This window comes from Molothrus ater, chromosome 10 (assembly GCF_012460135.2).
Source record: "Molothrus ater isolate BHLD 08-10-18 breed brown headed cowbird chromosome 10, BPBGC_Mater_1.1, whole genome shotgun sequence".
Taxonomy (NCBI): Eukaryota; Metazoa; Chordata; class Aves; order Passeriformes; family Icteridae; genus Molothrus; species Molothrus ater.
In genome coordinates, this window is record NC_050487.2 from 6,235,781 (window position 1) to 6,260,565 (window position 24,785).

Consider the following 24,785-nt stretch of genomic DNA (forward strand, 5'->3'; position numbering starts at 1 on the left):
GGCTGGAGATTCATCTAGCAGGGGCTGTCCAAATCACAACAACAGAGTGACACAAAGCAGCACTCCCAAAGGTTTCAAAAACTCAAAATGCAACCCTCTAAAAAGCTGAGGTACTGCAGCTGATACAGGGACACAGCTCAGAGAAAAACCAGCTGCCCCAAGGGCAGGAGAGTTTCTCAGTTTCAGGATCCATCATATGAGCAAATGGCACCTGTGCTGGCTGGACTACGGCCAGAAGCTCACTGTGGACAAGCTAAGTTTGGATAATTATGCTTCCTACAGCTTTTGTCTCCTCCTCCTCCTCTTCCCTTTCCTCCACGCTCCCATTTTTATAGATGGACAGAAAGCAACATCAAGATTTAATGATCAGGTTTTGAGTGTTAAAATACACCCATCACTGTTGTCACAGAATTAATTTCTAAGATGGATACTACTATGGCTTGAAGCTGTTTTCTACTCCTTTAGTAAGTAGAGACCAACATGACTGCTGGTCCAACCGAGTGAATAAAATTTTACAAACTCCTGTCAATTCAAGCAAACCCCAGAAGTCCTAAATCAACTTATTTTTAAGGTTAATCATCAAGTTGGGAAGCAAAGTTTCAAGATTTCTAATCCCATTCAAAAATAGCAGTTGATACAACAAAAAAGATGATTTTACAGGAAATAACAAAGCAGCAGAGCAAGACAGTGTTACTCAACTCCTTTGAATTTTAACACCTAGAAACTGTGACACCATCAACATACAATGCAAACTAAACAAACAACATTTAGACAAAAGCCCCTCAATCCATGGTTGTTCTCAATCTTAATTCTGCAGTCTCAGTGCATAAAATCAAAGTGCTGTAGAAAAATAGCACCTGGCTATAATTACAGCACTGCAGAACAGTAGAATTTAACACACATAAAGCTAAAAGTGATCATTTACTCCAACTCCTCCATATCTCAATGCCATTGAAAATGCTTGAACTCTTATCTCAAGTATCCTCTCTGCAGAGGCAAATTACTGTGTCAGGAGTTTCCTAACAAAGAAAGTCTACCAAACAGAAAGAGAAGTGTTTGAGTGACCCATACCTGTAGTTAGAGATATTGATAGCTTACTCCTACCCTGAATTTATCCTGCTTTCCAAAGCTCCTCTTGCTGTGTGTGACAGACTGAGGAAACCTCTCATACCAAACCTTCACTTCCACATAGGAGTTTACATCATTCAATTCACCTGCTGCCCTTCTGATCAAGCTTAACAAGGTCAGCTCTCCATGTCTTTGGCTACAGTTTCAACTCAAGTTCCTTTCCAGTCTCTATTGGAACTGACAAAAGGGAGATGCTGCTTTTCCCTCCCCTCCCAAGCACGTTTTATTGCCTCGTCCTTTGCATTGAGTCTGGATATGGTGCTACAAGTTGCATGAGATCACTAATGGAGAAACAATTTGCCTCACTCAGTCTTAAAAACAATGTAACCCAAATTTGAAGTGTTTGAAGTTAGTGGTAGATGGGAGTTCAGCGAACTTCTATTATGTAACCAGTATAAGCTAAAAAAACCAAACCAACAAAACCACACCATCCATAGCTGGAGAGAGCTCTGTATTATCAGCATTTCAATTTCAGCATCAATCTCTGCTATTTAACCACACTAGGTCCTAAAGAATAATCCCAACAGAGGTGTGGGAAAAACAGCTGCAGCTCAGCAGAACTCTCACAAATCCTCACTCAGAAAATCCCTGCTCTGTGATGCCAGATCAGCAAAACACTTCTTTCACAACTGTCCCAAAACAGCCAAACCACATGAAAAGAGCAGCTCCACTGCTGCTTCACATGAACGACCCAAAATATCAAATACAAGTAACTGTGGTACCTTTTTTTAATGTCTCTATCTTCCCCCAAGGATATTTCATTCCCAGTATGAAGGACTGCCTTCAGCATTTAGCAGTGCATCCCCCAGCTTAAGTAAAAATTGAATGAAATTTCATTAAACCAAGAGGTATCTGTAACACTACATTTTTACTGCACTATTCTTCATTCACTGTCCCTTTATTTAAAGTTGCTTTTGTCCACTGTCCCATTTTAAACCCACCACTCTTTATCTACAGAACATCACCCACCACAAGGGCTCCACACGGAGAAGTTTTGAGTTTCATTCAGGACAGGAAAATACCTTAAAATGGCCTTGCAACATGTGTTTGGCTGTTCAAAATGTGAACTTGCAATATTGTTTGACACTGTCCACTGCACCTTAGGCCAACAACCACTGAAGGATCACCAAACCCTATTAATTTAACATAGCTACTACTCATTAGATTATCATAATCTGAAGTCTCTCTGTCATGAAGCAAAACCTCTGATTTTTATCTCCAAATAGCTATCAGAGCTAAGATGATGTACTGGCCTAGTCAAGCCTAAATTCCCTTTTTCAAATGGGTGTTACTCAGTTCTCATTAGAACAGAAATCCTCTAATATCTATATACCCATAAACTCTCTCATTCTGGAGTTTCTGGACATTTCAGATAATGCCTGTTTGAAGTATATTTTAGCAAGTAATTCTATGAGCTACCCTTCCTGCTATAATCCCCCAAGAAAAGTATCTCAAGAGTTGACATTATCAGTTCAGAGCACAGCACAAACACAGCACACATACTACAGTCAGCTGAATCATCTGGTACATAAATGAATTGGAAAACAGGGGTCTGTCCCTTGCATGTTACTAGAAATATCAACCCTTTATGTTAGCATAAAAGTTCCATATTGCAAATGGAAAATGAGCTTCTTTTGGAAAGCTACTAAATTCCAATTTTTAATACAGATTCCAATCAGTGCAAACGGGCAGCTTGGAACCAGAAACTCCAACACCAAATATGAACAATCACAACCTCAGCAGCATTGGTTGTGGCACATATCCCTTGGGCCCAGCCTACAAATTCAGTCTTTACAGCACTCCCCACACCCCCAAAGGGCAGAACTATTTCTCCCCCAGCTGCCTGCTGCTTGCACCCTCCCTTGCAGGTAGCCACTGCCTTTGTGTAGCAGATTAATGAGGGGAAGGCAAGTTCTGAATGGCCACGTAATGTTCAGCTGTGCTCAGCTTGAGCTCTGTTCCTGAGTCCCACCTCAGCACTCCTGTGAGCCCATCCTCTCCAGCTCCATCAGCCAGTCTGACAGAGGCTGCTCCTGCTCCCTCCTCTGACTCTGAGCACCAACCATCACAGCAACAGTACCACCATGCTGAGGGCTGTATCAACAGAGAGGCTTTGGTGAAAAGTGGCTTCACAGCCACCTCAAAAGTAGCAGTGAAATGGAGTCGATAACCACCATTCTCTCATGGGCTCAGAGCAGTAAATGCAAGTTCTGAAATATTAAACATCCTTGTGAGGCTGAAGATTGCTGGCCAAATATCATAGATACACCTGAAGTTTAACCCACCTCTAAATATTACACCAGGAGTTACAATACATAACTTACTTGCAAAAACAAGCTATTCTGCATAAGTACCTTTTACTGCATTATAAAAAAATGCAAAAGTGAGAGTACATTTTCTCTGGCAGGAACACATTTGCATTGAAGTGCATCTCCCTCTCTTCCCTCTGTCTACACCATCCTTCCACCTGACTACAAAAACCACTGCACTGAAAGCCCCCCTTCACAGAGCACTACTTAATGCTCAGATGTTTAAGCCTTTCAGTTCCTCCTCTCCCTCCAAAAAACCTTCTTTCACAGCTCACCTCTTGAAAGGGAAAAACCAAGGAGCAGAGGAGTGCTCCCAGCACCACCTAAACCTGCTCCAATTTCTGTCAGATCCTGCAGCTTCCCAGCTCCAAGCCACAAAGAGCCCATCCTGCAGTTCACAAAGCACCAACAAGGGACTCAGGAGCCTCTTCCCTCCACACATGAATGACTCTGCACAAAAACAATGCTCCAAAAAATTACATCACTTGTTGTTAGCCAATAACATCTCCAAGTTTCATGCAGGATATGCATTTACTACAGTGTACTGCCTAGGAGGCAACAGAACTGACCCAAATGTACAGGGGCAAACTATGACAGGAATCACCCTCTAAGGACTGCTCTGTTTCCAGACAGCCAAGGGAATATGCAAAAAACCAAAGAAAGCTCCTGCAGAAAACTGAGGTTCAGAAGTGCCCACTGAGACTGAAAACCTGATGCAGCTGTTTTGGATGCAAAATGTGGAGACAAGTGCTGTTCACCACTTAGTGTTACAGAAAGTTGAACAGACAAGAAGAACAGGAAGCAAAAAGTAGCCTCTTCACAACTGTCTGAAGGGGGGTAACTGTTGCTCCATTAGAACTGAGATGGGAATTTCATCTCTTTCCACTTCAGGAAGTTGCCTCTCATATTTCACAGTTTTTGTGGTGGCCGTGTGTGAACACTGCACTGATGATTCCTCCAACAGTCATGGCTGAGAACACAGCACACTATTACACAGCCATCTAAACCTCTGCCTGGAACATTTATTACAGACCCAAACTACAAAAAAAAAAAAAAAATAGTTGGATGCAATACACACAGTATGAGGGTCATGTGCTGTTTCTATAGGATGTTTCTTTCATTGTGCTGAGAAATAAAATGCTCACACAAGAATGGAAAACGCTTGTCTACTAATTCCTGCTGGCCATGAAGGACAGGAACAGCAGTAGCACAGGAATTCTCAGTGCACCACAAAGATGATAATTTACAAGTCTTAAAGCATGACACCCTTTGACTGCTGAGGAATAGCCTGATGAGAAACAGCTGTAGACCTTGAGTAAGCCAGGCTTGTCAGAAAAGATGCTGCTTTCAAACCCAGCCTTGAGGTGGGATTACACAGTTCTCCATAAAATGATAGATTGCCACTTTGAAGGCACCAGGCTAAATGTAATCATAATAAAATGTCTCTCAGAGAAGCCCCTGACCAGCAAAAAAAAATAGGGGATAAAAACAGGTATCAGTCTTGCATCTGAACAATGTAGTCCTGAGCTTAATAGCAGGTGAAAAGTAAATGACAGTCTAAGGATCACAGCCCAGATATGCTTTAAAAAAAAATACTGCAAAGCACAAAATGATCCTGCGGGAACAACCCTGGGACAAATGAAGCTCTTATAAAAGCACAGAAATTTACAGAAGCACTTCTGTTCTGTTCCTCTGCCAATAACAGCAAAACATTGAAGAGAACCTCAGAGAGACCACAGCATTTAATGCACTGCAGTATCTGTGTGAGGCAATGCAAGCACTGCCAACAGGAGCTGCACACCTGACATCAGTGCTGACCTTGCAGAATGCACTCTGAACACACTGGAGAAAACCTGATCTCTACAACAGCAAGAGAAAAGGGTCACAGGAGCACCTAAGGAGACACAAAGCAAACCTGTAAAGATCTCTCAAGCATAAGCACGGCCACAATTTAGAGTCCATGTTCACAGAAGGGAACTACTGTGTTAACCTTGCCCATCTACAAAGACAGTAAGTGAAAGGTAAATCCACACACTGCCACACAGATGTGGGTATGGAGATGGGCCTTGAACACTTTAGTGCACTACAAGGTACAGTACAAAAGGCAGTAGTCATCTCAACTTCTCAAATCCTGAACTGAGATTCAGGATTTAGTGGCAGGTACAATTCTCCTCTTCCTATCCACACCCAGATGAAGAGGACAGAAATTACGTGAACAGAAGTTCTGCAGAAAACTTGGCATTTTGAAATAAGATCAACAGATCCACATGCAGCAGTAATGGACAACAAAGAAATGGTTTCTGCTTTCCCAGTAGAAGGAAAATTAAAAAACTCTTAACCAGGTAAAGCTTTATTGTCTGGACAAGGAAAACTCTGAACATCACCTCTGAAAATTCATGGGAAAGCAAGGAAAAAAGGAGATTTAGAATTAGATTAGATTAGATTCAGAATATGTAATTAAAGCTTTCTCAAGTTACAAGATGAAAACTGGACTGGCATGATTTTCAAGTTCAAGAAACATTTCGGTACATTTTACCTTTATCAAAGCTCATTCAGAAATTGGGTTTCATTAAAATTACAAGGATGCAATGAAAAAAAGCCCCAAGCCCAAGTTATTCATTCAAGCATACAAAAAACAGAACTATCATAACTGAAGACAATCGGCAGAAACAAAGCCTCTTACAACAGCCCATTTTCTGATCCTTGATATTCATACAGTTCCATCAATCAAAATAAAAATCTAGGTCATCAGTATTTCCAGCCAGGATGCAGGGAAAAACCAGCACATCTTAGGAAACAAAGATTTTCTGCAAAGGATGCAGCATATCTGGTAAAGCTTCTGATAGGCACTTCTGGAAAAACTTTAATCCTTTCCTACTCCACCCCAAATACTAGATCATTCTAACTTCAACATCTCTGCATATACCCCGAAATCAAAGAAAGAAGGACAAAGCAGTATTTTTCTGCCCAGAAAGAATCCTGGGCTGACAGAAATTTTTAATATATACACTACTCTAAATTCCATCTTTTATATACATTTTTATTCTTTCATACTCTTATTCTATCTTTTATATAAATTTCTCTAAATTGGACTGTCACACACCCACCCACCAATATTTGAAAAATAACATATCTGCCACAAAGGACTGGCTCAGAGTCAGTAAAGATATTCTCACAATTAAGATTTCAGCCAGAGCATCACAAATACAGTTTTACCATCCAAATCTGCCCTGTGAGAGATTTTGTGAAATAAATTGGTATTTTCTTGTCTTTAAGTACAAGAAAAGGATCTCAGCATAGAATCCACTGACAGCCACAGACAAGATGAAGAATTTCAGATGTTACCCAAGACACAGATACTGCCTAAAACTCCTGTTTCTGGGAGATCAGTTATACTACAAAAGATGAATAACATATCAAAAGATAGGGAAGGGATTACCAAGGGTTGTGGGCTCCAGTCCTTTGAAAAGGAAGGAGAGCAGGGACGGAGCACCAGCCATGGCTCAGAGCATCTGCCAGGGAGAAAAGAGGGGCTAAGTCACCCCACTGGGACACTGGATGAGACACATCCTTCCCCAGGACCACCCCACCACCCTTATGAGGAGGGGACCACGAAGGCCAAGGGGTGGACACAAAACCAGGCTCCCCTTGAGCAGAGTTAAGAACCTGCACACAGTTCCAGCAGGGTATCTAAAGTTCCTATACAGGAAAGGGGGTTGAGCAGAGTTAAGAACCTGCACACAGTTCCAGCAGGCTATCTAAAGTTCCTATACAGGAAAGGGGGTTGAGCAGAGTTAAGAACCTGCACACAGTTCCAGCAGGGTATCTAAAGTTCCTATACAGGAAAGGGGGTATTCCAACCAAGGAAACTTCCAGGACAGTCTCACCTAGACTTGGTTCTTCATGTATTTTAAAGGGACACTGACATGTTGGCCCTGGACATTTGGAATAAGTGCTTTCATCTGCTACTAGGGAACACCTCAGGTCATGCTAAGCAACACAATCAACATTCCTGGTTTTTGGTCCACTTGTTCCTCTGATTTCTCCTGGTGTTTTACTAGACAGCCACAGCCAGCAAGCTACTGGTAAGCCCAAAAAGGTCTGGTTTCACCACCAAAGTCAGTCCTGGGCAAGGTCTCATTTGCCACTTTGCTGGAAAAGTGATTCTAGTGGAAAGCTCATGGCCTAAGGACAGCAAGGGAACACCCAGAGCTTTGCAGCAGTTTCACTCCTGCTCCTTGACTCACTCTCAGTCCCTACCCTGACCGCTGGCATGAAACAGAAATACTGAAATATAACTTGCATCCAAATTCAGTTCTGTGGGAGCATTCTCTTGCAGCCTGCAGTTCCCATGGGGAGACAGAAGCCAAGCACTAAAAAAGTCAAAGCCAACACGCAGGCATGGCAGCAGGGGAAGGAGTAAAAGGTAGGTACACTGACTTGGCAGTGCAATGAGAAAAAAGAGTCTCAACAGACCTGGAAGAGCAGCAAAACAGGGCCAAAAGGCAGAAATACATCCCAAAAAATTTCAGTGCTCACAGAATGTTTAACCTCATTTCTGGCAACTGGGAGGCCGTGTTATGAACCATATGCACTACAGAGTGAGAGTCTATATCAATACTATCTCTATATCAATACTGACATATTTGTACTAAGATTTGCCAACTACATTTCTCAAAAAAAAAAAAAAAAACATAAGAAGAGCTTCTTGCCCTTGACCTATCACTCTAATGGGATCAAGTACACCTGGCCTATGCACAACCAAGAGCCCAAGAGTGTTTCAATGACTTACATGACACCTTGCAGGACTTTTTGGGGATCGAGATCAAACAATCTATCGACATAGTGGCGGCTACTGGCTGTGACTTCCTGCAGAGAGAGAGCAAACAATTGCAATAGTTTATATCAATCCATACAATGCAGCAGCAAGTGTAAAAAACTTCCCAGGCAAGAGGCAGGGAACCCACAGAATTGTTTTTAAATGTGCAGTGTGTTACTGCTGGGCAACATCACACAAAGATAACCCTGTGTTCAAGTGTAATCTAGAGAAGATGAGGTGCTTAGTACAACATGGTAAGTGTCAAAGCAAGTTAACAGAGAGCTATTTATGAACTGCAGTTATTAGCACTGCCTTGAATCACAATTTTATTATGTTTAATTACTGTATAGAATAAATTCCTAGAAGAAAAAGTTTCAAAGAGCAGTTAATGTTGCCCAAGAACCATACCCACAAACAAGCTCTCCAAAAGAAGGAAGCTCATAACAAGACATTTTTCTGTAACTTACTTTGTCACAACATAGCTACATTTCAGAGCCTGTGCCACAGACCTTCCACAGCATTCCCCACTACATTCTCATAGTGCTGTATAAGACAAAGAGAATTCTTTTCTCGGCAACAGGACCGTGCTTGCAAGCTACACACTTATGCACCACTGATTTGTTATTCCTTTTGAGAAGATCCAAAGTCAGAGATGGCAAGCATTCCAAAATACAAGGGTGGGAAAGGGGAAGGGAATTTTCCCTCCAGGTTCTCAGGAACACTTGCCAAGATATGTTGCCATTATCTCACCTTTTTTTTTTTTCCTTTTCACCAACTCTCTTTTCATTAAGCTTTGCCCATTTTTTCCTTATGAGTTTTCCTTGAGAGAAGCTCTAAGAGTTGAAAACTCTTCCTTGCTTTAACAAATATCTGCTATGGGGTTGAAACTACTCCTGCTTCCCCACCCTGATGTCAAGAGGCATCAGCAGCTTCTTGCCTGTGGTCTCACATCACAGAGAAGAATCATCTAGAGGCAGCAAGGCTCCTTTGTCTCCAGGAACACTGTTAAATTATGCCACGTAAGTCCTACAGATGCACTTCCACCGTGTAACCAAAGACAGTATTTTTGAGAATAGCAATGGACTTCTAGCTACCTGACCTATGTATTTACACGTAAAACTCTAGTTCTAGACTTCAAAGAACCCATAGCTTTTTGTTTCTAAAATACCTTAGCGTCCACCCTATCAGCTACGAGCTCTGCAATATGTAGAAGTGTATTCGTATGCAGGCAGTCCCCTCAAAATAAAAAAAAAAAAAAAAAAGCAGCCAATTTATCGACATAATCAATTTCACGGAACTCTTAACCAACATGAATTTTTCAGGAAACTGAAGGAAAAGCGCCAACCCTCCACTCCTGCGGCAGCGCCCGGGCTGCACCTTTTGCATCGCTACTCGCAGCACCGGTGCGATGCAGCAGGACCGCTGTGCGCCCTGGGCCGTCCCCCGGGAGGGGAAGGCGGCTGTCACAGCTCCCCCAGCACGGCGGCTCCTCCCTGCCGCAGGAGAGAGCCCCGGTTCCGGCAGCGGCACAGCCCCCGAGCCGGGGCGGGCTGCGAGCGCACCCGGGAGCCCCTGCCCTGCTCCGCAGCCCCGAGGAAGGGCAGCACCCACAGCGCCCACAGCACCCAGAGCGCCGGGCCCTCCGCGTGCCGAGCAGCAGCTGCCTGGGGCCGGCGAGCCCGAGCCGTCAGCAGCGAACGACACGTCCAGAGCGCCGGTGCCTCCGCGGCCACGGAATGGGCTCCTCGTAGGGGGGAAACCAGCGCCGAGAGAAGTTGCGGCGCGGGGGCAGAGGGAAGGAGCCCGGCCCCGCCGCCCGCACCGCCCCCGCTCCCAGCGCAGCCCCAGGGCCGCTCCCGGCGCCGCCGGACAGCGGGGCCCAGCGGGGGCCAAGGTCAGGCAAGGCCCGGCCCGCGGCACTCACCGAGAGGACGCTCATGCGGAGCGGCGCCTCCAGCACACACGCCATCTTGGCGGAGCGCTCCGGCACCGGCGGCGCCTCAGGCCGGCGGGCGCGGGCTCATGGCGGGCGCGCGGCGGGCGGGGGCCGGGGGTAGCGGGGCGGGCCCAGCGAACCGGCCGGCGCCGAACCCCCGCTGCCGCCCCACCACGCCTGCGCCGCCGCACGCCACCCGCGTGCGGGACGGCGCCTGCTGTGCGCACGCGCGGCGCAGGGCGCGGCCTCCGCGAGCCGCGGAGAGTGACGGCCCGAGCCGAGCCGGAAACCGAGTGGAGCCGAGCGCAGCGGAGACGAGTCTGAGCCCAGCTGAGCCGAGTGGAGACGAGCCCGACTCGAGCCCAGCCCGACTCGAGCCCAGCCCGAGCAGATCCGAACCTAAGCCGCGAAGAGCCCGAGCCGAACACGAGCCCGAGCTGCCGAGCCTTTGTCCGAGCCCGAACCGAAACGAGCCCGAGCGGGGCCGAGCCCGAGCCCGCCCTTTCCCCTCAGCCTCGCTGCGCACATTCGGTTTGGGTTTCTTCAGTTTGACATTACTTTCGTTGCCAGCATTGATTTGTTTGGTTTTGAATTTGTTCTTCACAGAAAACACCGCTAACAACCCAGGATTTCACTAAGATGTGCTACAGGCTCTATAAGATCTGCTATTTTTTATTAGCTCCAGTGTATTACACAGCATGAGGCATGGGGACACTGACTGTACCCACCCTGAAGTCAGAACTAAACGGTAGGAGATGGTAAAACCACGAAAAGATAGCAGAAACATCGCAGCTCGGGTTAACCTCTCTCAACCTATTCCCTTCCCAGGAAAACAGAGGCTTGGCAGCTGCTAGAGACTGCGTAGGATAACAGGAGTACAATAAACATACCTTAGGATGCAGTCACAAGGTGACTTTAATAGATTTAATTTAAAATACTCCATTATGAAACAAGGCTATACGTCTTTGCTGTTTTTCTCTGAGCAGACTGATGACATGCTGTGAAAATACCTGTGTGCTAGCCTGGGATGGAACAGGTGAACACTTTTCTCAAGCACTAGTAACAGCAAAAATAGGTTTAGACTAAGTACACACCCTGAAAAAATACAAGGGATGTACAGAGAAAGGTTTTCCAGAGGTCTCTCATCAACATTTCAAAAGTTTTCAGAGAGACTAAATCTTTTTTAAGAGGACTGGAGACTCTGGGTCTTAAAAGCCAATTTAAATTTATCAGCATTCCCTAGAGTTTTCCTTTTTGATGTATCTGGCCTTTACTAGAAAAGCTCAGCACTTCTACTGAATCCTCCTTGCAGCAGAGAATCCTGCCGACAGGGAAAATCCATAATGGATGAAAGCAAGGTAGGGCAGGACACTGCAAACTGCAGAGGGTGTGAACAACTGCAAGGAAGGGCACAGCAACTCTAGAGGTCAGACATGATTCACACTCAAAAAACATTTATGTTCACTATATTTACCAGCTGCTCAATGGACACTGAAATACTTTACAAAAAAATCTTTAAAGGTTCAAAAATCAGTATTATATATTGAGTTGGAGACTCCTGCCTTCTAGAAACACATTCATCAGAAGGAGGGAGGCATGGTACAACATAGGAGAGATGTTTATTTTAAAAACAAAAGGAATCAGACCGAAAAATCTATTACATGCTAGATACATTTTCTATTTCTGTGCAGACACCCTGAGAGCTCAATGCCATGCTTAGGTTCCCTGGGAGGCTTTTCAAGTCCATAACAGAATTTATATTTAAAATACTTTATTTCCATTATAGTGTTCAGATCATGAGGTATGATTAAGATTTTACCACTGCAGACCCAGGACCCTTAAAGAGACTCATCTGCTTCAATAATTTACCTGACAGTTCACAGCCATTTTACATACCCTGAGTGTCACACCCGGGTCACTCCCAGTTTCTCCTCATCTGTTCTGACAGATGAGCTGTTAATTGAACTGTTGAGAGCATTAATTATGCCCTTTTCTAGCCCTTGAATACTTAACGTTTGGTTTTTGTAGTGAACTGCTTGACAGGAGAGGAAGCAAGATGAACTCCAGACAAAATGGAAGTGATTTAAGGACAGATTAATTCCGGACCCTAATACACAACTCACACTCACTGATGTATTTCACTCACTGCTCCCTGTCCAGTTCTCTGTTCCTGTCAGGATGATTTCTCCTTCTCAGTGCCTCTGTCTTGGAGAGGGAAAATCACAGGAGCTACCTCTGCTCTTGGGCAGCACAGCCATGAAGAATTCCATCTAAGAATTCCATCTGTCAGGAAGGCTAATGTCTATAATGACATATGCTTGAAAACACTGTCATTTTCATGAATTCACTCAGGTTTATCCCCATTGCCTCTTAGGCCAAAGGAGAGTGCCATTTACTAATAATTCAGGGCAAAAAAAAAATTAAAAGAAAATTTCCAAGAGGGTCACTATTCTGGCAGCTCTTGCGTCCCTCAGCTAAGATTACAAAAGTGCTTTGGAAGATCCCAAAACCAGTTTTAAAAGTTCAGCAAGTTACAGCTACTGAAATGACAAGTGAAAAGTGACTCTAATGATAATGGGAGCTGTTAGTGTCCCAGACAACTTACACAGCCACCACCCTGTATGAACACAAACCACAACCCCAATTAGTCAGAGACAGTGGTGGTGTCCACATTTTGGAAGCTGTCCTTCCTAAGTACTTCCATTTTAAGACATTGTTCTCAAGTTTTAAGAAACAGAACAAAAGAGTTTTTAAGAACAGAGATGCACCCTTTCATGGTCCCCATAAAACCATCATCCTCCAAATCAAGAGACTTGATTTGCTATCAGAACTGCAATTAAAAGCCAATCCGGGACAATACATATTGTTTTGTTTATGACCACAAAGTTTTTCTGTGGCATGACTATCACCAGAAACAAAAATCTTCATTCCTCTGTTGCTATTTTGTTATCATGGGAATTCTATTTTCAAATTTCATTCACAGGGTTATTGCGTATGCTACTTTGTATTAATAGTTCAGTATAAAACAAGATAAAAGCAATAATATAAAACTATTCAGTCTTGTAAGTCAGACATCCTCTCACTTGGACTCAGGGTAAAGTTTAAGAGTTCTTGTTAAACAAGCATGGTGAGTCTTGTTCAGCTGAAAATATGGAGTGCACACCATACACCAAGAACTGAAACAAAATCAAGGATATATGAACTTTACATCCTTTGACAAAGTACTTGGTTGGAAAAGTCTCAGCTTCTTTCTTTGATGTCTATTCTGTGTAAATCACCTTCCCTGTGAGAAGTACACCCAGCCTCTGAGCTTAGGAAAGTAACATGACTAAAATCATGTAACATTAAAAGCACATGTAGTCCAGTACAATTCTCACCACCTTCCCACAGAAAGGCTGGGAGAGAACTTAGTTACACACCCTGTGAACTGTTAATCAGTTTTATCTTCATCCTCTGCAGCATAGATAGCTTGGTTCCTTCTCTTGATTTTTTTAATGCTGCTGTTCCCGTTCTCATCACCACCGATGCGCTTTAAGGACCTCTCAGGGGGGCTCCTTTCCTCCCCCTGCCTGCTCCCCCCAGACTTGTCCAGCTCCTCGTTGTTGGAGTCCGTGGCATCGTCAGACGACACCACCATGGAGTCGGGCATGACCCGAATGTTGGAGAAGCTCGTGGAGAACTCAGGAGGGTGGTCAGGGGAGGGATCTACAGAACATGTACTCAAGTCTTCATCACCACCTTCTTCATCCAGCATTATTTCATCTGGGTTAAAGGATGAGAGGCCAGAATTATCTGTATTGTATTCACTGGGTTCCTCTGCTGACCCAGTACTGTCCATCTCCTCTTCCTCCTCTTCCTCACATTCACCTCGTCCTGAGCTCTCTTCTTTAGCCTGCTGGATCCTGTCATTGATGTCAGTGAGGCCAAACTGGGCACAGAACTCAGTGGTCTGTGGATTGATGGTATGAACTGGCTCCATGGTTTTTTGGGGCTTGCTGGGATCGTAACAAGCAGCTGTCAATGTGAAGTTGCAAGGAATTTTGAGGTCATGGTTCAGCTCTTCTAACACCTCTTTAATGGCTTCTTCTGTCACACTGTAATCCCACCTAAACAAGTGCATAAAGTTTAAATAAGTGCAGCAAGTCAAAAGGTACTGCCTGTTCCCACCAGAGAGTGCAACCTTCACAGATGGATTACAAATTCATCTTACAACAGACACTTTATTCCTCAAGTGCTTTTTCAAGAACATTTTCATTTTCTTTTGGTCAGTACTGAGACACCCTTCTCCCCACCAAGGATTAGTGTATTATGTCAACCCATGCCCATTACCCAGCCTGGTTTTCAGGCCTCATGGTTCAGTTTCTGTCCCTCAAATGCTGGTATCTAAGTTTGCAAAACTAAAGTAACTGCCCAGGTAGGACAGTAAAGAAGCTGTATGCTTTAGACTACATTTTCTGTCAACATCCCCTTTTCTTTCCAAGGCATTTAGCAAGTCCTACAGGCATTACAGTCTACAGAACAGAAACACAACTCCAATACATCTTTACTTCCAGTCCAGAAAAACAAACAAACACTTCTATTTGGCAAACAACTTACTTGGCATGGAGGCCATTATTTTCAGGCATATTCCAGGAGTTCTGGGTCACATTAACAAGACTGTTGGTGGCCTTGAGGATTGCAATCCACTCAGCATCGTACTCCAGCGAGTCGCCTGCATTGGGATCATGCTCCACGTCTATTATCTACTTACAAACACACAGAAAATAGATGAAATGAGTTATTTCTCTTGACACCAGAATATGATTAAAGTTTACATGTTACTTTCACTGTACACAGTTTGAATGAAGTTTAAAGTACACTGAGCTAGTGGTCTAAACCAAACAAGTCCAGCCCCCCATGAAGGGCTAACAAAGGACAATCAGTAACAGTAAAAAAGGCATTTCTAAATTTCAGCTTACAGCAATTAAAAAGCAGAACACACTCCCTCCCTTACTGCCAGCAACTGATAGGGATGCAACTTAGAAATAAAATTTGCTTGCTTCTAAATTGATGCTGCCTTCTGTTGGAGGGTAGGATTTTTTCCTTTTTTAAATTTAGTTTCTCTTAGGGAATTTTTCTCCCATTTGTTGCCTAAGAGACCAGAACAACAGACACTTAAGAGAAAAAAGATGTGGCCAGGACAAGGGAGAGGATACAGTTTGCTTCATCTCTTAGCTGGGGGGTTTTTCCTTGGGAAAGGCAGAGATACTGCCAGATTTTTTGCTGGGGGTGAGGGGCTAGGGTTGGCCCTCACTCACTCTCAGAGATCAGAGGTGAGAGTTGGGATGAGAGTTGTGTTGAGAAATGAGAATTGGGGTGCTGGGCTGCTGCTGCAGGGAGAATTTGCTGCCACTGTGGAGTTCTGTCCTTCACTGGCTCTCCTTACTGTGGGTGAGCCTCTGCTCATCAGAGCAGCCATGGGATTTGCTAACACCTGATCTCACTGGGAAGGACCCTCACCATCTACCCGGGTGCCTCAGAGGAAAACCCAGGGCCCTGACCTCCTCCTCCTCTCCGGAGGGAGCATCTCCCAGCTGCTTTCAGGAGCCCCTTTTCCCTCTCTGCGCCATCACCACGGGCAGAGCGGCACCGAGCCCGCGCCACAGCGCCCCCTGCAGGCGCGGGGGAATCATCGCCCCTGCCCTGCCGGGAGCCACCAGCGCCCCTGCTGGCTGTGACTGGAACTGCACCGAAGGGAAAGTGCCTGCAGCCGAGAGAAGGCCGAGAATGTATATATATAAATACATATATATATATATTCTAGTAAAAAACTGTTATTCCTTCTCTCGTATCTTTGCCTGAAAGCCCCATAATTTAAAAGCTGTAATAATTTGGAGCCATATTTTCTATTCCAAGGGAGATTCCTGCCTTCTTTGGCATACATCTCTCTTTCAAACCAAGACACTTCTAAGTGGATACAAACCAAGAACTGACAAGAACAGTCATTCTGCTGTATGAACAGCACTCTTAACAAAGCTATGAATTAAGAGGAAATATTTTTAAGCTTTTTTATTATCACTTTGTCTTCAGTGATATTAACCCATATCAAACCATGTGGGTTAGCCAAAGCCCTAGTCAGACTCTAACTTTAAATACTCCACAAAGTGGTTAAACCCTCCATGCTGCTGGAGGCTGTACTAATCCAGATCAGTTTTGTTACAGGATTTTAAGTCTGGACTAGCACTCATGTCCCTTTGCACAGATAGAGCCCATCCTCATACTCTCTTCCACCTTCAAAGGTATTTACTAGGGCAAATGGATCCCACCACACATCCAAAGGACAGACAAAAAAAAGCTACTCTAAGACTAGTAAAACACTTGAGTGCATTTGAAAAACACACTGTCAGCAGCACACTCTCACAGCAAACTATTTTAGACTCATCCACTGGAGTCAGGTACTTGTTCTACGCTGGATGGAAATGGCAGGATTAAGGAAACACTGCACCTACACAATACATGTGCTTAGTTCAGGACAAAATCCTACAAAGACCATTCCATACACCCAGCATTCCTAGTTTCTTTAAAATTCCTCCACTTATTAGCACTATTCTTCATCTTACACCTAAGAACAGCACTAGCAGTTCAAACTAATGAAATAAAAAGTGAAAAACTTCTACAAATGTTTATCACCTGCAGGAAGTCTCTGTGTGGCAAGCATTTATCCAGAGCCAGAAACTTGGTTGCTTTTGGTAACTCTTCTTTGGAGTTTGTCTAGGAAGCAAATGGTGTTAACACAATCATTAGCACTTATGTAAAATTTGACCATTCTAAACAAGCTGTATAGACAAGTTGAAAGGTATAATTTCTACAGAAAAATACTTCCTGAAATAGAAAATTAGCTGGGACAAAGAGAATGACAGACTTCACTGGGAGTCTAGCAGGAAGCAGGATGCAGATAATAGCAAGATAAAGCAAGAGCTACATTTCAGCACTAATTTCAGCTGCGTACATTCAGCCTTGGAGCAAAAAGAAAAACTGTAACTTAATTGGAAACACACTTGTTGATCCTAGGAGGTCTGGAGTTACATTTTTACAGATAAATAACTTGCAAATAGGAACAGCACTGGCACCACTTCAGTAATAACTGTTTCAACTACAGGCTGGACCTGGGCTACCAGGCCTGCAAAGCTGTACTACAAGGATCCTCCTACCCTCAGGTAACCTCTCTCTTCAATCACTCCCTTACCAGGTTTTTGAAGTTGCCTCCTTTTTCTCACCTATTGTGAAGTTATCTGCTTCCCCAACAGAGTAAGAGAGTGCTTTTCTATACAGTCATGTTAACAAGTTTCAAGAACAATAGCTATTCCATGCTGTTCTTAAAGGAGATTAGCAGTCATTTACACCCCTTTAATTTACATAAAACAGTAGTCCTAACACCACTTAATCCTTCATGGTTTTAACTGAGTTTTAAGAACAAAAACCACTGAATTGCTTTTCTGGACATTATTACCTGCATGAGAATTCTAAAGTGTGTCTGGGACACGCACACATTCATTTTCTGTCCCCCTTTACCTCGTGTTGCATGAAAGCTGCAAATTTAACGTGGAGATGTGCTGAGAACCAGTAGGTGGGTTTCAGGTGCTGCAGCAGCTCTGAAGCAGCAGGGCTTCCCAAAGTGTTGCTCTCCACTTCTTGCCGGAAGAAGGATTTCATTTTGAGGAGCTGTTTCTTGTTTCCATAGTGATAGATACTCCTTGGCCAGTCATGTGACATAAAAATATCGATGGGACGCTTCAGCTGTCAGGCCAAAAAGCACATGGCATAAATACAACATATTGACAAAGGAGTTTAGAAATTACTTGAGGCAGCCGGCTGTGCTTTATAGTGCCTTATAAGAGAGTTCATATCATCACCATAAGTCAGGCACTCAGAGGAAATCACAGATAGAGGGCAAGTCCTCTGCCTACAATCAACGGCATGTTCTTCCCTATGAAATTTTTTAAGGCTTTATTTAAAAGGGATAATGGCTAAGCATAATAGTCCTCCTCAAAGGACACACCCCTCAGATGTCTGATCAACCTGTTAAAGCATGTTCAATATTCAGCATATGTGATCAGAGCAGCTTTAACTTTCTACTTGCAAATTAATGAAAATTACCCTTGTTTAAAAAAAGAAGCTTTTCACTGACCTGTTTGAGTTTGAAGACTTCAATATTCCTCACATGGTAAGCACTTCTGATGGTCTGCTGGTTGTATGGTGGGCACTCAAAGTGGCCTGAAATGTTGGAAACAAGAACAGTTGCCTGAATCACTAGCTCCTTCCTAAACAGCAGCTTTTTGGGGTCACACAGGCACCTAGAGTAACCCTAAATACAAGACTGATTTTTCATGAGTGTTTAGAGTGCTGCCACCCACCATGAAACTACGGTTTAACAGGTTCAGCAGCAGCCTAAACATCCCAGTCACTGTCCACAGGCACCACAGGCTCCGGAAGCACCAACCTGTACCCTGACATAAGGGATGAGTGACCAACTTTGCCTTGGGACAAAACACATGAATGCCTACCATAGTTCCTACATACCCTACAGAATTAACAGAAAAATTGCTCTTTCAGTTATTGTCTAAAGAGACTCATCTCATCTCCCTCATGCAATATTCAGGCATATAAAGCACCCCCTTGATAACAGCAAATTGAATTAGTGTTGGCAAGTATTAGACAGAATCAAGTGTTTTAGAAAACTGGTTCAGTACTTTATAGCTTGAGAGCCACCTGCAAAGTTTCTCTGAAGCTGTTTGTTAGTAAAGACAGCACAGTACAGTAACCACAAGTTCCACTCTTTTAAGTGCTGAGATCAGAAAGAAAAAACTATCTTCTACTCACTGACATGGGGTATCATCTGTGACAACCTTCCCAGGAAAAACTCTTGAATACCCACCTACATAACCAGGAGGAACCAGATATATAGTGGCCGTAAACCTCAGGGCAGGACAATACACTTATATAATGTCACAGTTATAAACTGCCTGTTTCACTCAAGGAAAATCAAACAGTGAAAGGACACTGCCATGGAAAAATCAACACTGTTCCAACAACACTCCAAACAACACTCCAAAGGTGCCTTGCTCCCTGCTGTGGTCACCGGGCAGCTACAGACTTATCTACCAACTCCAGAAAAATCCGGGTATTGAACCGAGGGTGGTTTCCAGGCTAAGAGTCGTTTCGGGGCTGAGCACAGCCAGACCCTCACACCACGCCGTGGCCCTGGCTCTCTCCTCCCCGCTGCCCCGGTACCTTTCCGGTAGTCGTGAGACTTGAAGATGCCCGAGATGCCGCCGATCCTCACGCCGCGGAACCGCACCACGCCCGCGTAACCTGCGGGACACGGGAGGGCGGTCACGGAGGGGCCGGGCAGGGCAGGGGCTGTGGGGAAACCGCCGGGGACCGGGACCGGAGGGACCTTACCCAAGTAGTAGATGTTGGGCGCGACCCACCCGCCGTAGGGCAGCTCCTGCAGGTGGTTGGAAGCCTCGTGGTTGCCGCCGATGAACACGGTGAGCACCGGGGCTTTCTTCTCGCCCGAGTAATACCTGCGGAGACACGGCAGCTGCTGGACCCGGCCAAGCCCGCGCGGGTCGGGCGGGGTCGGGGGCCGGGGCCGGGGCCGGGCCGGCGGCGCTCACCGGTAGAAGGTCTGCATGTGCCGGTACTTGGCGGGCACGGCCATGCACCGCAGGTCCGCCTCGTTGCGCACGGCCTGGAAGTCGCCGCAGCAGAGCAGCAGGTCGAGCCGCACGTTGTGGCGCCGCTGCAGCAGCTCCAGCGTCTCGTACATCTTGTCCAGGGCGCCGTGGCAGCACCCGGCCACCGCCACCTTCATCGCCAACCGCTGCACTGAGCGGGCGCCGCGCGCGCCTTTCGCGTCACCGCCGCGCGCGCCTCGCGTCACCTCCCGCGCTCCTGTGCGTCACGGCCGCGCCTGCGCCGTGTGTGGGACACAGCCCGGGGGGTCACGGGGACACAACGGGCCGGGGCGGGGGGAGCTGGGTCCGTCCCTTCATGGCCGCTGCCCGCTGCGGGACCCTGCACGATGGCCTCCGGTGGTCCCCTCCCGCCCCACCGAGCAGGGAGGTCGGACCCTGTGATACCCGATGATCCCTTCCAGCCTTGCCCGTTCTTCACAGAAAGGGTGGCCAGGGATTGTAATGGGCTGTCCGGGGAGGCAGTGGAGTCACTGTCCCTGCCGGTGTTCTCAGAGCAGGGAGCGGAGCTGGGAAAGGATCACCAGTCTGAGAGGAGGAGCTGGGGGGGCTCAGCCTGGAGAAAAGGAGGCTCGGGGGGTCCTTCCTGCTCTCCACAGCTCCCTATGACAGAAGGGTGCAGCCAGGGGGATGTCGGGCTCTGCTCCCAGGGAACAAGGGACAGGACAGGGGGACATGGCCTTAAGCTGCACCAGGAGAGGTTTAGGTTGGACATGAGGAGGAATTCCTTCATGTAAACGGTGATGAGACACTGGAAAACGGGCTGCCCAGGCAGGCGGTGAAGTCCCCATCCCTGGAGGTGTAACCTTAGTGACTGACTCGGTGATTCTGTAGCTGGCCAGTGGGACCTTCGCTCGGGGCAGTAACACTGGCACAGTGATGAGCTCCACGGTCTGTAACTGGCCAGGAAGAATTGTCACACTCCTGGAGTGGGGTTGTACAGCGGGGCAGGCGCCCCTGCGGGGCACCCGGGCTGCACAGCGAAGGCTGCACAGCGAAGGCTGCTCAAGGAGGGCTGCACAGCGAAGGCTGCTCAAGGGGGGCTGCACAGGGAAGGCTGCACAGCGAAGGCTGCACAGCGAAGGCTGCTCAAGGGGGGCTGTCCGGCTCCCCCGGCACGACAGCACCGCCGAGCGCTGCCCGCACCTCCTCGGCCAGCCCAGTGGGGAGCAGCACAAGCTGTACTTGTTCCTCACGCGTAGCTCACAGACCACAAAGTGGTAGTGGAGCAGCACGAGCAGTGCCTGTGCACGCTTCCACCTGGAGTTTGAGTTGATAAAACACCGAGTCGGACCAGTTCAGCCTCAGGCAGGCGTGGTTTTAGCATAGCCAAAGCCCTGGCTTCTGTAACTTTGTAGCACACAGGGACAGGAAGAGACAGGGACATCACCAGGGCAAGGGTGCATGAGGCAGGCTGAGAAATCGGGTATCTCCCCTTTTCTTCGTGGACTGACTCTTGGGAGAGCACTGATTTCCTGCTTTGGAAGGGCAGTGGATTGGATTGTAGGGTGGCCTTGTATTGTCATGTAGTAAAACCGCTCCAGACTTTCCACTTCAAGACTGGTTTGGAAGTTTTAAAGTCTTGGGATTGAACCAAATTGCGGGGACATAGTTAAGCATTAACTTGGTACTGCTCCCTCTGTAATCATGGAACCAAGTAGACATTCCTGTTCCCCCATGGTAGCAAGCATTACATAATGGCTTCTCTTTTGATACTAAGAAAATATGAGTGTTGTCTCCTACATTTCATAATTTCACAGTGTTGCATTACTTTGTGTACTTTGGGGCTCGTCCAAGCCCAGCTGAAGTGAAGGGGAAAATTCCTCTGGTTTCCAAACCCCACAAGTCTCCAAGGGAAAAGCACACGTCGGGTGACCTTGGTTCTTTCACTAACTTTGCTTAGACCTACCTGGAGTAGTGCAAGAACTCACTGGTCCAGCACTCTCCTGGGAAAGCTTTTCAACTCTCTGGGGGAGAACAACAATCTCTCTGCCATCTCTCAGACTTCCTGAAAGGAAGGGGGTGAGAGAGGAAAAGGTCCATGAATCTCTGGAAGACACCACCTTACCCAGGGTACACCATCTCGAGGGGCTTCCTGAGATGCCTGCCCACCTAAATTCCTCCCCAGACAGGCAAGGTAAGCTGATACTGTAATTGTATTTCCTGAGTTTGTTGGCTCAGGCTCATTTCTTATACTCTATGTGCCACTTATCCCAAGTGAACTGGTGCACAATAAGAGTCTATAAAGTTTGGCTTTTTTTATGTCATAGTATTTTAGTACTTGTACACAACTCATGATGCATCTCAATATCCGTAATTAAACTCAGTGTTCACTGAGCAAAGCTGCTCTGACCTTTGCAGAGCACAAAGGGAATCAGCCATGCTGCTGTTTACAGGGTAGGTGGCAGCAAGTTAATGCTTAACTATGTTATTGTAATTTTGTTCAGTCCTTCAAGACTGTTTGAAAACCCATGTGACTGAAGCACAGTTCTCTTCCAGTGCATGAATGACCCATGTTTGGCCTTGGATTGGGTTTTGCAGTCATAGTCTCTTGCCCCAGTTGCCTGTGCATGTGTCTCATGTCTGAATGTCCAGTCCTGCAGCAAAGGACTGAGTGCACATCCTGTCCTGCATGAATGGCCAGGGAACTGTGAGGCTAAGGAGGGAAAAGTCCCAACAAGCAAGCTCAGGTCAGTAGATTGCTTGGGTTGCCCTTTTGGGTCTTGCCTGCCTGCACTGAGCAGTAAATAATGGTTTCTTCCTGAGCTGATTATGGTGGTTTAGTACTATGAAAGCAGTTTTTCTCTGCAGAGAAATGAAGAATAAAAGGCATCTGAAGGTGCTGTGGATGACAAGAGTTGCTTCCCTCATCTCTGAGAATGGAACGAGAAGACCTTTTGAAGACTTTTCTGTCAAATGCTTCCTAGTGTTTTTAGAGTATACTAACAGGTTTCTAGCATGATTTCCATATTACTAAAATGAAGAGGAACACCAAAAGGGAGGCATCTGTCTGACTTTTGGGGAGTGACAGCATGCCTGAGAAGGGAAGTATAAGGAGAAGTGCTGGGAGACAGTTTGTGAAGGAGAAGGAGATACACTGGAGTGCAAAAGACAAATCTGAGGTGATCCAGCTGAGATTTTGAGCTGCTGCTGTAAGCTGTGAGAGCATGTGAGGTGGCAGGTTGGTGTGTGTGTGACTGAAGGGAGGGGCTGCTGCAACCAGACAAGACTAAAGCTCCCTTAGGAAAAGGCCTCACGAGGTTGGCCTGAATATCACATGGCTTACCTGCAGCTGTGCCCAGGTGTCTTTGGGCATCTCCTGCCCTAGATTGTGTCTGATGATTGCAACATGATCTGCAGTGCAGCAACACAGCTGCCAACGCAGGGCCTGTTCCTGGCTGAGGCACTGCAGCTGCCTCCCTGTTCCAGCTGCACCAACAGGGCTCTTTCCCTCTTAATTAGTACCTTTTGCCTGAGGATGCTGCTTTGCTGGAGGGCACTACTGTTGGCCTCCAGCCAATGAGGGCTGGAAGCTGTCTGGAGAAAGAGATGAAGCAACCCTCAGTAAATTTGCACATGACACGAGGCTGGTTGAGAGTGTTGCTCAAGGGCAGGAAGGCTCTGCAGAGAGACCTGGACAGACTCGATTAAAGGGCTGAGGACAGCAGTGTGAGGTTCAGTAAGGTCAAGTGCCACATCCTGCACTTGGGATCATCACAGCAACCTCCTGCAGCTCCAGTCTGGGGCAGGGGTGGCTTGAGAGCTTCTCAGCAGGGAGGGACAATTGGGGGCTGGTGGACAGCAGCTCGATATGAGCCAGCAGTGTGGCCAAGAAGGCCGGTGGCATCCCGGCCTGTATCAAGAGCACTGTAGCCAGTAGGACCAGGGAAGTCATTCCTCCCCTGTACTCAGCATTGGTGAGGCTGCACTGCATTCAGTTCTGGGCCCTTCACCTCTAAAAGGATATTGAGGGGCTGTGGTATATCCAGAGAAAGGCAACAAGGCTCGGGAAGGGTCTAGAAAACTTGTCCCATGAGGAACACCTGAGGGACCTGGGTTTGTTTAGCTTTTTGAAGGCTCAGGGGGGAACTCATTGCTCTGCAGTAGTCGCTGACAGGAGGCTGTAGTGAGGTGGGGCCGCTCTCTGCCGTGCCTGCAGAGAGACGACAGGAGGAAATGGCCCTAAGGCAAGACAAGGGAGATTCAGATTAGCTGCTAGAAGAAGAATTTCACTGTTTGAGCGGCCAGGCACTGGAATAGGTTGCCAGGTAGGTGATGGAGTCGTGGTCTGTGGAGGTGTACAAGAAGCGTCTGGATGTGGCGCTGGCTGATGTGGTTTAGGGGTTACAGTGGCAGTGCATGGTCGGACTCGGTGATCTTGGAGGTCTCTTCCAACCTTGCCGATTCCGTGATTCTATAAGGGCGTCGGTGGCGTTCCTGAGGGAAAAACAAAACCCGCCGTCCGCGATGACTGGAGAGCCGCAGGCGGGGCTGAGGCGCGGACGGGCCGTGAGGCGGCCCGGGGGCTCTCTGAGGCGGGACCCGCCTCCTCCTCCGCCCCCCCGGCCCGCGGCGCTGGGCGGGCCCGGCCGTGCGGAAGGGGCGGCCGGGGCGGGCGGCGGAGCGCGCCCGGCGGCGGGAGCGGCGCTGGCCATGGGACGGGACGGGGCGCTGCCCCGGCGGGTACGTGCGGGCAGGAGGGCGGCGGGGCCCGGGGCCGGGGCTCGCCCTGTCTGGGGCAGTGGGTCGGTCCCGCGCGGCCCGGCGGCGGGGGCCCGGGCTGTGTCTGTGGATGAGGAGCCGGCGCGGGGGTCCCGCTGTGGGCGCTGGCTCGGTCCTGGAGGGTCGGGCGGGGT

The 24,785-nt window shown here is 47.0% G+C and overlaps 2 protein-coding genes across 5 annotated transcripts in view; both read right to left on the bottom strand.

Annotated features, from left to right (window-relative positions):
• The window catches only part of ARMC8 (armadillo repeat containing 8), a 62,908-nt gene extending 52,592 nt beyond the window's left edge, over positions 1-10,316 (bottom strand). For 2 of the 4 annotated variants that reach the window (XM_036388859.2, XM_036388857.2), the window contains exons 1-2: positions 10,181-10,316; positions 8,230-8,306 (exon numbers count right to left, since the gene is read on the bottom strand). In XM_036388859.2, coding sequence (XP_036244752.1) covers positions 8,230-8,306; positions 10,181-10,225 — 122 coding nt within the window. In that variant the 5' untranslated portion in view covers positions 10,226-10,316. Of the gene's footprint in view, positions 1-6,876; positions 6,950-8,229; positions 8,307-10,180 lie in introns of those variants that run through there. The other 2 variants (XM_036388858.2, XM_036388860.2) reach the window with 2 other exon arrangements.
• Positions 10,317-11,792: 1,476 nt separating this feature from the next.
• DBR1 (debranching RNA lariats 1) lies at positions 11,793-20,049 on the bottom strand. Its single transcript, XM_036389074.2, has 8 exons — positions 19,852-20,049; positions 19,634-19,758; positions 19,463-19,543; positions 18,360-18,445; positions 17,744-17,968; positions 16,862-16,942; positions 14,789-14,934; positions 11,793-14,298 (listed from the first exon to the last, which is right to left on the bottom strand). Exons 1-8 carry the CDS (start codon positions 20,046-20,048, stop codon positions 13,623-13,625), a joined length of 1,617 nt encoding a protein of 538 aa, XP_036244967.1. The 5' UTR covers position 20,049; the 3' UTR covers positions 11,793-13,622.
• Positions 20,050-24,785: the final 4,736 nt, after the last annotated feature.

Excerpts from the sequence above, each read along its gene's own strand:
- DBR1 (XM_036389074.2), bottom strand. The coding sequence starts at position 20,048 with ATGAAGGTGGCGGTGGCCGGGTGCTGCCACGGCGCCCTGGACAAGATG. Across the intron at positions 18,446-19,462 it reads GTCTCACGACTACCGGAAAG|GCCACTTTGAGTGCCCACCA; the intron begins GTACCGGGGCAG and ends CCAACATTTCAG. Across the intron at positions 16,943-17,743 it reads CAGCTTTCATGCAACACGAG|ACAAACTCCAAAGAAGAGTT; the intron begins GTAAAGGGGGAC and ends TTTGCTTCCTAG.